General features: G+C 53.3%; 6 protein-coding genes across 6 annotated transcripts; 5 read left to right on the top strand and 1 right to left on the bottom strand.

Annotated features, from left to right (window-relative positions):
• Positions 1-233: 233 nt before the first annotated feature.
• K452DRAFT_322531 (uncharacterized protein) lies at positions 234-2,499 on the top strand (the record flags this gene model as incomplete). Its single annotated transcript, XM_033544518.1, has 6 exons — positions 234-418; positions 462-671; positions 722-980; positions 1,191-1,715; positions 1,760-1,913; positions 1,964-2,499. The coding sequence occupies 6 exons, from the start codon at positions 234-236 to the stop codon at positions 2,482-2,484; spliced, it is 1,854 nt and encodes a 617-aa protein (XP_033391969.1). The 3' UTR covers positions 2,485-2,499.
• A 643-nt stretch (positions 2,500-3,142) lies between these two features.
• On the bottom strand, positions 3,143-3,893 carry K452DRAFT_302897 (uncharacterized protein; the record flags this gene model as incomplete). The annotated part of the gene is made up of 2 exons (XM_033542652.1): positions 3,143-3,431; positions 3,478-3,893. The coding sequence occupies 2 exons, from the start codon at positions 3,891-3,893 to the stop codon at positions 3,143-3,145; spliced, it is 705 nt and encodes a 234-aa protein (XP_033391968.1).
• A 1,407-nt stretch (positions 3,894-5,300) lies between these two features.
• K452DRAFT_302896 (uncharacterized protein) lies at positions 5,301-7,899 on the top strand (the record flags this gene model as incomplete). Its single annotated transcript, XM_033542651.1, has 7 exons — positions 5,301-5,346; positions 5,405-5,440; positions 5,504-5,995; positions 6,088-6,565; positions 6,672-6,751; positions 7,482-7,517; positions 7,580-7,899. 7 exons carry the CDS (start codon positions 5,301-5,303, stop codon positions 7,897-7,899), a joined length of 1,488 nt encoding a protein of 495 aa, XP_033391967.1.
• A 1,407-nt stretch (positions 7,900-9,306) lies between these two features.
• Positions 9,307-10,353, top strand: K452DRAFT_313332 (uncharacterized protein; the record flags this gene model as incomplete). Its single annotated transcript, XM_033543654.1, has 1 exon — positions 9,307-10,353. The coding sequence occupies one exon, from the start codon at positions 9,307-9,309 to the stop codon at positions 10,351-10,353; it is 1,047 nt and encodes a 348-aa protein (XP_033391966.1).
• A 1,349-nt stretch (positions 10,354-11,702) lies between these two features.
• Positions 11,703-12,886, top strand: K452DRAFT_362644 (uncharacterized protein). Its single transcript, XM_033546520.1, has 2 exons — positions 11,703-12,513; positions 12,689-12,886. The coding sequence occupies exon 1, from the start codon at positions 11,832-11,834 to the stop codon at positions 12,432-12,434; it is 603 nt and encodes a 200-aa protein (XP_033391965.1). The 5' UTR covers positions 11,703-11,831; the 3' UTR covers positions 12,435-12,513; positions 12,689-12,886.
• Positions 12,887-13,375: 489 nt separating this feature from the next.
• Positions 13,376-14,884, top strand: K452DRAFT_302893 (uncharacterized protein; the record flags this gene model as incomplete). Its single annotated transcript, XM_033542650.1, has 1 exon — positions 13,376-14,884. One exon carries the CDS (start codon positions 13,376-13,378, stop codon positions 14,882-14,884), a length of 1,509 nt encoding a protein of 502 aa, XP_033391964.1.
• Between the last annotated feature and the right edge of the window lie 1,378 nt (positions 14,885-16,262).

The raw sequence follows: 16,262 nt of genomic DNA, 5'->3' as shown, positions 1-16,262 counted from the left end.
CCAGTCACCGGACCAGCGTCTTGACATTGGCGACAGCGCTGACATTCGCCTATCCAGGAATGGCGACGAGGACGCCATATCGGGCCAAAATGTTCGCCGGTCACCATGAACACGGGATTTTTCAAGGCTGCCATCCTTCCTGAGATCTGAGGTCGCTTCCGCAGGCTTCATCGCAACGCACTCCATTTCCTGTCAACATCCACACTGTCACCACCCTGACGGGATACAGCTCAATGGAAGATGCCGAGAAGGGTCTGGGGGACTTTACCCACCTCATGAACAACACTGTACGCAGTTATGCCTGGGAAGGTGTCACCGTTGCCGTCAAAGACAGACAAACAAAGCAGCCCAAACACATCTTGTCAGACGTGACGGGCTACATCAAAGCGGGCGAGCTCATTGCTTTAATGGGGCCAAGGTGGATGTCCGTCGAAACAAACAACTAATGCTAACTTTTTCAGTGGCTCCGGAAAAACAACGCTCCTCGAAGTGCTTGCTCGCAGAGAAGCGCGGAATGCGACGGTCAAAGGGTCTTTGCTTCTCAATGGACACCCGACTTCGTTGCGTCATTTTCGCAAAATTTCTTCGTACGTCGAGCAGGAGGACGCGCTGCTTGGCGCCTTGACCGTTGAGGAGACACTGAACTTCTCTGCTAAGCTGTCGTTGCCAAGGTAGCTTGCCTGAAACTTTCAACCTGGATTGGTGTTGACATACAACTTAGTACCGTTTCCAAAACAGAGCGTATCGAACGGATCAACTCCTTGATGGGTTCTTTCGGCCTTCGCCGCCAGGCCAAAACTCTCATCGGCACTCCGATCCGCAAAGGCATCAGTGGCGGCCAGAAGAGACGACTGAGCGTGGCCAGCCAACTCATCACAAGCCCGAAAATCCTCTTCCTCGACGAGCCTACGAGTGGGCTGGACAGTGCGGCGAGTTACGAAGTCGTCAACTTTGTGAAGGACATTGCCAGGAGGAACAACGTACGTATTCGTTCAGTCAAGACTCGTTTGAATGGCCAACCTGGGTAGCAACTTCCCACTCCTGCGAAGGAGTTTATCGGCATATCTGGTTATGTTTCGCGGAGCCGTTCGCACACCCTTACGCTCATGGAGAGGGGAAAGCAAAAAACAGGCAATGTAGAAAGGGAGCGAACTGCAGTGAGCATAAACTAACTTGTTCGTATTTATTAGCTTCTCGTCATTGCCTCGATCCACCAGCCCTCTACGGCAACCTTCGAGCTCTTCGACAAATTGCTACTCTTGTCCCAAGGCAAGACCATCTACAATGGCCCGGTGTCGGCCGTCCAGAACTACTTTGCCGAAATGGGGCACCAGATGCCTCTCTACATGAACCCTGCCGAATTCCTCATTGACCTCGTCAACACCGACTTCACTCAAGACCAGAGCGCCGCCGATGACCGGCTATACGGGATCCAGTCAAGGTGGAAGACATCGGAGAATGCGGTGGTCATCAGCCAGGAGATTGTGCACGAGTCGAAGGGCACACAGCTCCGCAGCTCAAATTTCCAAGGCAGTGCGAACCGCTTAATGGTTCCGCTCACCCTGATCCACAGAGCATTCATCAAGAGCTACCGTGACGTAATCGCGTACGGCATCCGTATTGCCATGTACATGGGTCTTGCGATTTTGATGGGCACGGTCTGGCTGAGACTGAGCACGGAGCAGAAGAACATTCAGTCGTTCATCAACGCTATCGTAAGTTTGCTGCCTGGCCTTCTGTTCTGGTCTAACACCTACAGTTCTTCGGCGGAGCTTTCATGTCCTTCATGGCCGTCGCATACATTCCCTCCTTCCTCGAAGATCGCGCCCTCTACGTCAAAGACCGCGCCAACGGCTTGTACGGCCCAACCTCCTTCATGATCGCCAACTTTGTCACCGGCATCCCGTACCTCTGTATGTTCCATTTTATATTTCCTCTTCCATCCCTCAAGCTAACTTCTTAGTCATCATCGCCATCCTTTTCTCCGTAGTCTCATACTGGCTCAGCAACTTCCAGCCGACCGCCACCGGCTTCTGGAACTGGGTCATGTGGCTATTCCTCGACCTCCTCGCCGCCGAATCACTCGTCGTGCTCATCTCGTCCGTCGCGCCCATCTTCGTCATCGCGCTTGCCGCCACGGCCTTCGCCAACGGCCTGTGGATGAGTGTCGGCGGCTTCATGGTCGCTCCCGCGAACCTCAATGTCTTCTGGCGCTATTGGGCCCACTACATCGACTACCAGGCGTACGTGTTCCAGGGTATGATGGTCAATGAGTTCAAGGACAGGACATTTGGCTGTGGTAGTGGTTGTCGTTGCATGTATGCTTCGGAGCTGGAGGGACAGTGTCGCATCGCCGGCACGGCCGTGTTGAGGGAGTATGGCTACTCGGTGCATAAGAAGGGCGAGTGGGTCGACATCCTAATTGCTATTGTCGTAGGCTATAGGATGTTGGGGTGGTTGGCGTTGTACCTGAAGAAGCAGTAGGAGATGGCGCTGGGGATGAGAAAATGTGAGTAGACGCGTGATTTCGATAGTGTAGTGTGGAATTGTAACATGACAATAGGCAATTCATCCACTTGAAATACTGTCAAAGCAATGTTTGCCCAGGTGGGTTTGTGCTCGTGTGTTGGGGTTTCACTGACTTGGTGGCATATAAACGTAGGCAAGGATCTTGAATATTATCACCCGTTCCTCAATAGACTATATACAGGATCTGGCCTCGTTAAAACCCAGTGGGAAAAAAGAGTGTCAGACTTTAAAGCACTACCGTCGCCATTGCTTCCTCCATCCCTCCGCAAGCAAACGAGCCATTGTATCTTACCTATGTTGTGATCTGCCTCCTCGCTGCAATAGCAAGGCTCCGGCAGGAGCAGTAGGCGCCTGCTAAATAGCAAGGCTCGGCTGCAGTGGCTAAGCCTGGCGATGGGTCAATGCGTCTTACCTACTATGTGATCTGCCTCCTCGCTGCAATGGCAAGGCTCCGGCAGGATCAGTAGACGCCCTACTAGATGACCAGCCCTCTCGCAGCAATGGCAAGGCTCAGCGGCGGTCAGTAGTTGTAGACTTAGCGGTGACTGAAATATGGAGAAAGCAAAGGGAACAGAAATTCGACTTGGACGAGTTGCCTTTTGACTTGACCCGCTCACTCGCGGAGCTTGTGGAGCCAATCAACAATGCTAAACCAGCAAAGACTGCTAGGTTCAGCGGCGACTCTCGTGACGACTTCTCCGACTACGGTACCGGTCACGCGATCTGCTCCGATCGCGGTGGCGGTCATCCCGATGGCGGTCGTCTCGGTGGCGGTCGTCACGGTGGCGGTCGTTTCGACGTCTGGACGTCGAGCGAGGGCGAGACCGAGACCGAGACCGGGACCGGGACCGAGAGTGACGACGGTTGTCGCGGTCAGGTAGCTGCCCATAGGCAGCGTACTCCTGCCCGTAGGGAGCATGAGCAAGCGGAGGGGGGTAAAAGCCATACGGCGGGAGAGGCTGCTGCTGCAGGATTCCGTGGTAGACAGGCTGGTGGTGGTGTACCGCACCGGGGTCGTGACCAGGTGGTGGATGTTGCTGCTGGGCACCATGGCGGCGATCGCGCTCAAAACTGCGACCGACCCTCAGTGCTCGCAGCTCCTCATCCCTGGCACGAACCTCGGTCCTGAGCGCATCATTCTGCCTCCGGAGGGTCCTAATCTGCTCGTTCCTTTGCCTGAGCAGATCCTGATACCTGTCCCTGAACCTGTCTACGTCAGCTTGTGGGAACGGCAGAACCTCCCTTGGCGTGTAGGGTGGCGGGGGATCATCTTGTGGCGTGCCACGGGTTCGCACAACCCGGATGATGATGTTGCTGGACGCGTTGCTGTCCGATGCTTGGTCGTTCATGTTGGCGTCTGGCATGGTTGTTGGTGTGAGAATGGAGAAGAAAAGAGAAGAAGTAAACGCGCAGGCGACATGTGCGCAGCCTTCACTTCATTGCCCAATCGGGTTAGCGTGGACAGAGTGCGGACAACGTAACTTTCAGACAACCCTTTCCCATCTACTCATGTCGTTTGACAACGAGTTCAGCATACTGCCGCTCTTGTCTGGAGATGTGTCAGGATGGATCTGAGTGATTACTCGCCATACTCCCCATGTGGATGCCCACGGCCTCTATATAAGCAGAAGCGTCGCCTGCAGTCATGACAGCTGCTGTATCATGGCCGAAGACAGGCTGCTGTATATGCTCACGCTGACATGGGCTAGAGCTTCAGCTGGCTGCGACAGAGTAGACACGCACGTCAATTACTTCAGTCACATCTGCCAGCTTGCAGTCCCTGTGAACTCAGTCAGTGCAGTCACCTCTGCTTGCTCCCTGACGTCATCCACCAGGCCCTCGTCTATATAAGTGCGCCCTCCCCCCTCCAATCTGGCCTTTTTCCCACTATGCCTCTTGCCCGCGCATTCTCACCCTTCACCTTGCTCGCAGGCGTTCTGTTCAGCACCATTCGTGCGCGCAGCCCCTACGCATTTTGCAGGCGTCATCTTCCCCCAAGTCGCGGAGATTTCAGCCTCTAGCGTAAGTAGCCTTGCGGCGAGATTCAGTTTGTTGGATCCCGTCGCGGTCATCACGCCCGCGTTCTAGTGGAGAGGCTTAACCTTGCGACCCCTGAGCGTAGAGCGGGAAGATGGTGGCCGAACAGAGGTTGCTCTTCGGAGCCTTGAAGTCCTCATCCCGTGGTTGGCTTTTGCCGCCATTACTGGACATTGTGCCAGACTGGTAGTGCCTCCTTAAGAAGCCACCAGTAGGAGGATCCGAATGGTGCTGGCCCTTTCGGCGTTGCTTCCTGCTTTTTTGGCGGTGCTTCTTGCTTTCAAGTCCGGTGCTCTTTTTTCCCACTGGGTTTTTAACGAGGCCGGACCGTGTACATAGTCTGCAGTAGGGGCTGCATTATCCGATTGTACTTTAAAATGATGATTGATTTCCTGAAAACAATGCTCATCTGAAGTGAAAACTGACGCCGTTCGACAACGAATGCCTACATTGTTGTTTTTGGGGTCGTGGTGAGCCGTTGAGGGCGCATGCGGTTTCATTGCTGCGGCTACCGGCGTAACAATGCGAAGCCTTTGTCGCTACATATCAAGCGCAAAACGTGGAGACAAACTGTTAAGGCCAGTACGAATACGCAGGGCTGCGCACCAAAGACACGCGACGACGACGTGAGTTGCCAGCCACCTTCCCGATCTTTCCTGTCCACTCCGCTCCACTACACACCACGACCAGCGATTCAAGTCACGCGCATCAACGGATAATGGTGTAAACGCAACATGGAGAGACGCTACTCAGATCATTACCGTCCGCGGTACGGCGACGGTAAGTCACGATTTCTGGATGATGGTACAGGACAGAACTGACACTGGCACCTTGACAGCGGAGCAAGGAAGGCAAAATGCCGAGAGAGACAACCGTAAGACTTGTCCCATCCTAAATGACATGGTTCAGGTATTTACACTAACAGAATTCCAAGCAGGCTACGCAGCTGCCCTTGCCAACCTCCCGGCGCAAGCGCAATACCAACCAGCGTCGCCTCTACCTCAGCAGTTCGCTCCATACAGTCCATTTCCTAACTACCCAGGATACACCCAGGTATTCGGTCAAGGTTATGAACAAGGTGCCCGCGACACTGCGCGTTATCAGTTTCCTCCGCCCCCTCAGCCGTCTCTACCGCTGCGCGACTACCCGGACTACGACCGAGCGCCATACAAGCACGACACTCGCGACCCTTCTCGCCGCATGAAAGACGAGCCATACCGTGATCGCCGCTCAATGCCACCTCCTGGCTCTCGTCATGGCACCTGGCTTCCTACCGACCCGGGTCACGATCGACTCCACTTTCGCGGTCCGCGTCGCATGAGCCACTATGAAGAGAGAACGCGGGACAATTTCTGCTCACCTCCGCGCTCTCACACGATTGGTCGTCCGCTGCGTGACAGAACTCGATCTCCACCTCGCGGTTTTCGAGGTGAGAGGCGTCGTAGCAGATCCCGGTCAGAACTCCGCCGCCCCGTTACCGGATCAGAACTCCACCCCGTTCCCAGAGACCTTCTTCGCCAGCCGATACGGAGGTTTCTTTCCTAGGAGCTGCTAGGCGCAACCAGAAGACAGTCGCAAGATCTAAAGAGAAGAGTCAAGACGCTATAGCGCGGGACAAGGCTCGCACCGCAAAGGAACACGCCATGGCCATGGGTAAACAGAAGCCGGCAAGAGAGCGCAAGTCGACTTTGTGGAGAGAAATTGCTGAGCCTTGGGCCAAGGGTTTGAATCTTTGCTATTTGCACTTTCGCACGAAAGTTGGCTGTCGCGGAAGAAGCAAAGAATGCCCTAAGATCCACAGTATCAGGTACCTCACGCCGGAGGAACAACAGCGCATCCCCGAAGCCGAAAAGAAACTCATGCTCGCGCAAGTCAAGGCCAGGATTGAAGCCGAAAACAAGAATGCCAAAATCAAGAAGGAAAGGGAAGAGATTGAAAAGACTTTTTCTCAAGCTGCCAACGGACAACACGACGGTGGCCGTGCAACTGATGGAGAATGGTGAGATGCCTATTATGTCGACTCATCACCGTGCAAACTGCCACGGCAAGAGTTGACCCATGCGAAGCGGCAGACATTGCACAGCCACCGTTCACACCCATTCAAGCCTTCAGACCATGGACGAGGCAATGAACAACCCGAAAGAAGCCTGGAAGACAGTGGTTCAAACATGTCTGACTTACGACAGTCTGTTATTTTGAGATCTTCTAATCACAGCAGTCTTATTGAAACCTGCTGTTCCCTCAACACTACGGACAAAGACCACAGTTGCGGGATGCAGGTTAGGAAAATACGGATTGGTTCTATGTTCCTGGACTTCGAGAGCTCTGGTGCTTAAGCGGCGAGCGAGTGGCATGTGTCTTATCGTTTCTGGAAGTTCCTAGTGGCTTCTATGCTTTGTTCTGATCTGATCCTTACTAGCATGATTCTATATTCTCACTGGCATCTTGACGAGCCACAGCAGAGTAGATAGGAACAGGTAGACTTCATTACATCAGCGAATAGAGTGAATATTCGAATTTGTTTCCTTGCCTGAGGTGCATCTCACGGTTGTAGGAGTGAGAAAAAATGGAGGAAAGAGGCACAGAGTACGCATTCCAGCGCCTGCCAGACGGTCAAGGCTGGAGATATGCGCGCAGCTTTCACTTCTGTTGCCTAATCGGGTTAGCGTGGAAGAAGTGCCCACACTTAGGAGCTTCCAGACAACCCGTCTCTCCATCTCCACGACACCCACCTGCGCACCACATCCACTGCAAATGACACACCGTAAGCCAGCTCTCGCTCTCTGCACTAGGAAGCTAGAATCTATCACTGACGCATCCAGACGTCTCCCTTTAAATCCAATAAATACTACGACAGAGGTAGGTGAAGTGAAGCCACTGGCGTGCTGGCTTTGCAAGACCTGACAGATCCACAGAGGCTTTCTTCCGAGAGTGCGCGGAGGAGCATGCGGGTAAGTCTGACCTCTGTTCTAAAGCAGTATGTATGACTGGGGCTCGACTGACTTTCGCATAGAATATGCGGCGCTTCAAGCGGCTCGTCAAGCTCAGTTAGAAGCCGAACTTGCGGCTTACGTCGCGCAACCCTACGTGCCGGAGCAACAGCCGCAGGTATTGCTATCTGTTTATTACCTCTACGGCTATTCGCCTTACCAACAACTTGTGCCGCAGCAGCAGCAGTATGAGCAGCAGCAGCCGCTGCCGTACGAGCATCACCGCGGCCACACTGGCCAGTACCAGCCCCAACAGCAGCAGCAGCAGCAGCCATACGGCCAGCATGGCGGTCATGCTCAACGACAGCATCCTTACGAACAACACCGCGGCAATGTTCCATAACAGCATCCGTACGGTTATCACTACGGTAATGATGAACGACATCATCCGTATAATCACCACAACCGGGCTCGCCGGAACCGGGCACCACCTCCTCCGCGGCAATTCCACCACGGCCGGCGTCCCCGCGGCAGACGCTACCGGCCACGCGCGCAGCCGCCTGCCCATGCCGCCCCGACGCGTCGTCCGCAGATCGCCCCTGATCCCGCTGGCGTTGCAGCCCCGGCCAGTGCTAAGGAGGAGTCGCCGGTCGCGGAAGCCGTACCAACTACCACCGCTGGGATTAAGCGGGAGGAGATGCCATCGCCTCCACCTAGAATGGTTAAACAGGAGCCTGTGGATGACTGAGGGAACATATGGATGGAGACAGAGGCTGGCAATTTGGGTTTTGTAAAGCCTAGGAGGATTTTTTGGTTCAGGTAAAATAGCAGCCTAACGCGCTTTCCCTGCGGAGGACTTGACAGGTCATGGCAGTGCGCAGATCAAAGAACAAATAGAATGATCTGAATCGATTTCTACACATCCGATGCTTGTGTCTTTGCCAGTTTGCGTATTACTTTGTGGTAGGTCTTTCATAACTCTTCTGCAAGCTGTTCTTCTCATCCGCACATCCGAGCCTTATCTCTTTGTCCACTTTCACCCGTCTTTTGGCGGTATCTTATACGTAGCTTCATCGGGTTGTTCGTCCCCATTCACGGGCTTGTGCATGGTGTCTTTGTCTGTACGTATTTGCCTTCTTCCAAAGGTTTATACGCTTCCTCATCGGGCTTATCTTCTCCATCTGCAAACCAGAATATTATAATTTCGTTCATTGTGAGCCACCTAATCTTATGCGGGCCTCTATACAACTTTCTGGGCTTGAAGTCTTAATTTGTAGACTAGAAACTTGTATCTTTGTCTATACGTACCCTTGTTTGCACGAGGTCTACTAGACATCTTTGTCAGTTTATTGTTCTCTATTCACGAACTTGCGCCGTACATTCATATCTATACATAGCTGACTTCCTATGAAGTTCCCTACATATCCCTAAGGTTTCCACCATATACTTTTTCGCGATAAGTTTATATTTCTTCGTGCACATGCGTCGGTCTTGATATGAGGGTTGATTTGGAGCTTAATCGAACCAGGCTTTATTCTCTTGCAAAACGCACAAGTTGCTTTGCGTGTGGTCAAATCCGTAAGACAATGGCTTACAGACTGCTTTTTAACACTCATACATGCACGTACCCGGGACTTAACATGGCACCTGCCAGGTGGTAAGCCTCTGGCGACAGCACGACGACGTGCTTACCCGTTTGGGTTAGACTGATTGCTGTGAAGTTGACGCGCACAACAGTCTTCTTTCCTGCTCATCCCAAAAACCCACTTACAACCCACTTGCATGCGCCTGATTCCATTCCGCCACCACAATGTCTCACCTCGTCATTTACGTGGATAGCGATGAAGAGGGCGAAATCCACTCGCGCGAGCCCACACCCACCGACACCGGCGAAAGCCAGAGACTTGCGACGACAGCTCCCCTCATCACGGGAGAAGACAGCGACGACAAGCCCGTCAACACTGGAAATTCATACAGGCCTGTACACCCCTCGACGACCAGACCTACAGGGTATGTCTCCATTGCGCTGTTCAAAAGGCAGTATGATACACTCACTTTCGTTAGGTACTGGAAAGGCCGTTGCCTTCGCTGTGAGAAGTTTATCGCCAACCTGGAGTCAGGTCATAGTATCAAGAACTGCAGAGGCAAATGCTGGATCTGCAAAACTGTTGGCATGCCTGTCTTAGCTGATTTCAGCCACTTTGGCAAGAGATGCTTCGGGCCATGGAGAGACGACGAATTCCAAGAGATTACAGGTGTTCCGCCCATGCCTTTCGAGTTCTTCCAGCGCCGTGCTAAGATGGAGGTGGATGATGCCCCACCTCCCAACGCGCCATGGGCGAATTTGCCTCCCCAGGACCAAGGATACCAGAACAACAGGAACCCCCAGAAGAGGATGGAGGATGCAATCAGAAGAAGGGATGAAGAGATCAAAGACCTCAAACAGGAGATCGCTTCGCTCAAGAGAAAGAACAAGCTCATGGATAATGCGATCAAGTTCAAGAACAATAAACTCAAGGTCAAGAACGAGGCGCTCAAGCACAGGGACGATGAAATCAGGTTCATGAACGAGGAACTTAGGCTGAAGGATGAGAAGATCAAGCTCAAGGATGAGGAAATGAAGATAGAACGCGATCGGGCGGTTAAGTTGCTTCCGCATGCGGTTGCGTATCCTTCGATGCTTCCACCTCCGTCTGCGCCTGCGGCTTATTACGCCGCGCCGCAGTACGGCGCCGGCCAGCATCATCTCGACCACCCTCTTCCCGGTAAGCCATACACTGGCCAGCGCAGCACTCGCGGCACTCGGTCCCGCTCCCCACAGAGGGGTGGGCCGAAGTATCGCCAACGGGACAACTAGGGTCATGATCGCGGTGGTCGAAGTAGAATTCAAGGACCTTAAAACCAACACTAGCCAGACGGCTTTGTCAAGTTTGACTTCCTCATGTGGATTTAAGGATAAGTCTGCTTCCTGCTAACTGAGGTTCAATTATGCGTGCTCAGACCTAACACTCAAAGGTAATGGGTGTCCTGCTTTTGTTTGCTTTTCAAGCTCTGCTTGGTTCTTTTTTTCTTCGGGCGACCGTAGTACTTTGAAGTCTGACACTCTTTTTCTCTTTGTATTTTAATGAGATTAGGCATAATAAAGAGTTTCCTTTGCGAACTGGGAATGGTTCGTTGTATGAAAGCTAAAAAGACATTACGTCAACGTGAAGAAATGTCCTTGTACAGAGCGTCGAACGGCTGCAGAGCTCTCATCGCGAAGCACCATATCCCGCAACCCGCTCATAACCAGGCCGCACGACTCCGATCATACAGAATGTTGATTATGTTTGAGCATTTTTCACGATGACGAAGGAATTATGCGAATATCTCGACGCATAGGCTGACAACAGCTCAGTGTTTGCCTTGATCCACGGAAAGGTGCACTGCCCGTTGCACAATACATCTTCGCTGCCTTGGCGCATAGATGCAGGGCATTCACACCCTACGCGGATGGTGTTGGTGATGCGAAATATTTGCAAAGACAAGTTGATATGCGGCCTGTCGACGGCTCAGTGTCTGCACGGATGCGCAGAAGATGCATTGCAAAAGGTACATACAGTATACATTCGCTATACCGATATAAGCAAGACATCTGTTCTCTATGCACGCACGCTCGTATTCGAAGACAGAGGAATAAGCAGGCGGAAAAACTCAAGCGTCGCTTGGCGACTTTTCAATGTGTCGGTTTGTTGTTGGTTGCCCGATTGGGTTAGACCGGCAAATGTTAGCGACTTGACGCGCCCGCCTGCCGCTGCGTCACTCTCACACTCTCCCAACTTCACCCTCTGACAACCTTCTTTCCTGAACTTTCTCCCAACACGCGCATCTATCACCACGATGCCTCCGATCAAGAAAGAAGAGAGCGACGATGAGGGCGGCCTCTCGGCAGGCGCTCTCACGCTCACCACCACCCCGGCCACTGCCAGCACTCCGGCTGCCTCCAGCTCTCCGGCTGCCTCCAGCTCTCCGGCCGCCGCCACGTTCACGGCGCGCACCGCGACCAGACCCGCCGGGTAAGCAGCTAATGCGAACTGCAGAGTCAGTATGCTACACTCACTTTTCTAGATACTGGGGCGATCACTGTCTCCGTTGTGAGGGCCTCTTGTCGGACCTCCCCCCGGTCATGGTTTTAGGAACTGCACCGGTGCATGCTGGATTTGCAAGTCGGAGGCCAGCCCCGACGAAGCTACTTCCCACGCTGGCAAGCGCTGCTTTGGTCCATGGAGGGACGACAATGGACGCCCGGCTGCTGGTGCTCCAGTTGAATTTGCCTTCTGGAAGCACTACGGCAAGATGACGCGCGACGATGAAGCACCGCATGTTTCTCATTGGGCGCCCCACAATCTGCCGCGTCCCCAGCCTGGCCTCAAGGAGCAAAAGCTCCACTACGAGGCCAAGTTGCACGACAGGAACGAGGAGATCAAGAACTTCAAGAAGGAGGTCAAGGACCTCCTCAGAGACAAGAAGGACCTCAACAAGGTGGTCAGGGACCTCTCCAAGGACAAGAAGGACCTTAGGTCTGATCTCGCCAAGCAAGAGGGCAAGGCCAAGCACTTCAAGCAGATGTACTCCGGCTTGAGTGACCAATTCAACTGGAGCCAGCAGCCTGCTCAACTGGGCCCGGCCGTGGCACAGCCGGCATCGGTCACAGTGGCCTATGGCCAGCAGTATGGTGCCCCGGCTCCATTTGCCCCAGCTCCCTTCGGCCAGCAGCAGGGCGCTTACGGCCAACAGCTCGGCGTCTACGGCCAGCCTCTTGCCCGTGACGACTGTCGCCAGGCCCGCTCTTGCTCGCCGTCCAGACGGCAGAACGACCACTACCGCGAGCGTAGCCGGTCTCGTGATCGCTACCGCGACCGGAGCAGGTCTCCTGACCGCCGCCGTTACCGCCGCTGAACCTGGGCATGTCATCTGTTTGACCAGTGGGCGCTGTCCTCGCCACGATAGACTGGTCATGTTCCACAGGTAGCAAGAGGTGCGTTTGTTTTTGTTGCTTGTTTTGCTTTTTTCCGCCTTTTCCTCGCCGCTTCGTCACATAGTTGGTACCTACCTCCGGCGATCAGCGCTGTCAACTTGCGGAGAACTCATGGTGATGGAAACATTCACCATAACTGGCAACCTACGGCGATCAGCACTGACGATTATTGCAGCTTGCGGAGGATTTTGACAGCTACCTACGGTGATTAGCGTTGAAGGATGGCTACTTGCGCTTGCGGAGGGTTCCTGGGGAGGGTTCAAGGCGATGGTAGTGCTTTAAAACCTGACACTCTTTTTTCCCACTGGGTTTTTAATGAGCTCAGGTCCTGTATCTAGCTAGTTTCTTGGGTGTAATGATGATGATAATCGAGTTTTTCAAAGCTTCAACAAAGACGTGCCGGGCATTAGTTGCATAAGTCCTTTCAAATTAGTCCATGCTACCAGTTCTCGGAATAGACCCATCCGCCCAGTCCTATTTCTAGGTAGTAGGCAAAGATATGATTAGGCTCTATAAAATATTCCATACCTAGCTAAAATACTACGTCCTCAGTATGTGGGAAGGTCTTAGAGCACATACATACTACAAGTATCTTGAGTGGATTTCTTCTAATCCGTACAATCATCATTACCTCGCAACACAGTGGTTCCTGCTTGACGGTAACGGGCGTTACAATTATCCGGAGCCTTTAACATTTCACTGCCTCTTTCGGTGGCACCACGTGACTGTCGAAGGCCAAGGACGCCGGCCGCCCTGTCCTACCCTCACCTTCTCACAACCTCACCATCTCACAACACACTTTCCACCACCCACCCCCAACCCACGTATACCACCAACATCGTGTGCCAGACTTCTCACCAACATGTCTGCATCAGAAATAGGTGGATCGATGCCAGTGATCCGAAGCATAACGCTGACTGAACCCCAGCTCGGGTCTGATACAACAGGTCTTGACCTCGAGTCTCAACACTCAGTTCCGACTCTCCCAGAGGAAGAAGTAGTGCCAATGATATTTCCGAATTGGCCGCCGCATCAAAGCGAATACGTCAAGATCGTGGAAGCCATGGGCAAGGAAGGATACCCTGGACTACTCAAGGCTGTCTTCGACGAGGAACGAGCCCGCGATCATGCGTCCACCCGAGAGATGGACTTCGATCAGTTCAAGGAGCCTGCAATGCGAATTGTCGGAGCTATGCCTCAGCCGCTGCTAGGTCACATAATCAGCGGCAATGTTCATCAAGCATGGGTCAACGAAGAGAATGGCGTCCGTGACTACATGGACAAGCTCAGACAGTTGATGACACCTTTGCCGTCGCAGGCGGACATCAACGCACCTCCGCCGGGTATATACCAGCTCATGCTAGTAGACGACAAAGGCCTATCGCCAACCGAGTTTCAACTATTTGAAGCTTGTTCGCAACTGGTCATATACTGTGGGGCTGACAAAGATTCCAACGCTGCAGCTGACCAAGAAATTGCGATGAAAATCGACAACTGGAAGTCATCAGATTGGGATATAAACCGTACCCTCAATGGTGCAAGGAGATACTTGTGTAGCGACCAGAACTCCATGGCGGTTGACCAAGTAAAGAAGCAGAACCTGCTCAAATTCCGCGATGCATTCTGTTCGGGCTATTTCCCTGAAACCCCATACGGAGAACTTCTGGGACCACTCAAGCAACCACTCCAATACTTCGGCTATTCTCAGATGCTAGCCGACAGTCTTAAGGACCACATCGAGCATACGGGCGGCAGCTGCATCATGTACGCTGTCGAAGCGGCTTTGAATACCTGCGTGAAGGGGGGGGATAAATTCCGTCTCCGGGGTGGTTGTATCCACCAGTGTGTTGAACCGGAGGATTGTGTTCTGGCCGAAGTGGTTTTCGCCCGCCTCGGTCATGGATACATCGAGTCGGGTTGCGGCTTCGCTGTAGCTCCGGCTGGGGAGCCCAACCCGGCTCCTTCTGACAAAGAACCAACTTGGTGGGGGCATTGGCAGGAGTGGTACCTGGCAAACACCAGTCTCGCCAAGAATGCCGCCTGGGAAGTGGTGCGGACGAAGAAGGGCTCCATCGATATCGACAACAACATATTGGAGTTGATGTCGTGCCGAGACATTGTCAGAAACCACAAAAGCGATATGGAGCAGCTCTTCAAACGTATCCTCGCCAACAGGAAGAAAGATGAGGAATCTTTCGGCAAGATCATCCAGAAATTGGTTGTTGAGTATAAAGAAGAGTTGAGACAAGAGCTCCAACGGGAAGAGGAAGCCGCGATAAACAGAGCCATGGAGATTTCTGCCCGTTATGGTCTCAACTGGGGCCTCGACATTGGCCTCAAATGTCCCACAGAGGTCTGGCTATCCCATTGAGGCCTGGTTCACCACTCATCTGACCAAGGCAATTCCTTCATGAGTATCGGTCAAGGCGAGTTCCTCAGGCTTTCGGCCGGGGTAAACTTCTGCCAGCGATCAAGGCGGTTTCTTCAGGCGTTGAGCCGGGGCAAAATTCTGCCAATAACTAAAGCAATTCCTCGGCTTTTGGGCCTGCGCATGAGTTCCCCAGGCTTTGGACCGGGGCAAACTCCTGCCAGCGATCAAGGCGGTTTCTCAAACTTCTGCTAGGGATTAAGGCGAGTTCCTTAGGCTCTATCTAGGCCGGGGCGAACTTCTGCCAGCAACTGAAGCGAGTCCTCCCGCGGCTCACACCGCCACACTGAACCACTGTCGCGGAGATGGCCACGGAGGTGATCGTGGAGGTGGTCGTGGTGATGGCCGTGGTGGCGGTCGTGACTACCAATACCAGCAGTAGTCGGGGCAGCTTGGCTCTGCGACTCTTTCCACACTTTGGCATTCGGGTTTTGACTGGTTCTGGGTTTTCCTTGGTTTTCGGAGCATATACGTGTCCAGCTTTTGGAGACTTGGGATTTTGCTTTGAAGTCTGACACTCTTTTCCCACTGGGTTTTTAACGAGGTCAGACCCTGTATCTAGTCTGCAAGGGGGATTGACTGGTGATGATAATCAAGGATTCAAGTCTACTGTTTGCGTTTGTGTGCTGTAGGCTTTATATATAGTAAGGCCAAACACTAAATCGTTTGTAATATTACCACAAAGAAACGCCGCTCGCGAAGAAACCCTCCAATAGCTGCTGGAAGCTCTCCGAATATACACGTAAGCACCACGCTTCGCACATGCACTAACTCCGGTGTTTCGACTCAACGGTGGGTGAACAACAAATTGGGAAGATGATTATCATGAACAACCTTGGCCTCGGTAAAAACCCTGTGGGAAAAGAGCGCCAGGTGTTGGTGTTATCTACAGAAAGAGAATACAAAGCAACGCTAAAGGAAGAAACCACCGGCACCAAAGGCCAAGCAAAACCAGCACTCGTCCTCCGTTGTGTATCGATCCGATCCTAGAGCCGGCAGACTACACAAGCAGCTCGGACAGAGTGCACAGAGCAGCAGAGGCGGAGCAGGACGTAAACGCCTACCGCATTCTCGTCCTTTTCCTTACCTAGCGCTTCGCCTGCTGAGCCCTCTTCGGCCCCGTGGTAGCCTCAGCGCCTAGTCGCTGGGGAGGCACGAGAGCCCAAGGTCCGACTGAAAGCATCGGACGCGGCTTCTTCCACGTCGTCGTCGTCGGCTTCAGTCACCGCGGCGCCAGCCGTCGCGGCGACAGAAGCTGCAGGGGCGGTCAATACCGGAACGGTGCTGATCGGTGACTGGAAGCGGACGCGACGTCGCTGGC

The sequence above is a fragment of the Aplosporella prunicola genome (genome assembly GCF_010093885.1).
Source record: "Aplosporella prunicola CBS 121167 unplaced genomic scaffold K452scaffold_54, whole genome shotgun sequence".
NCBI lineage: Eukaryota > Fungi > Ascomycota > Dothideomycetes > Botryosphaeriales > Aplosporellaceae > Aplosporella > Aplosporella prunicola.
This window is presented reverse-complemented; position numbering and strand designations above follow the sequence as displayed.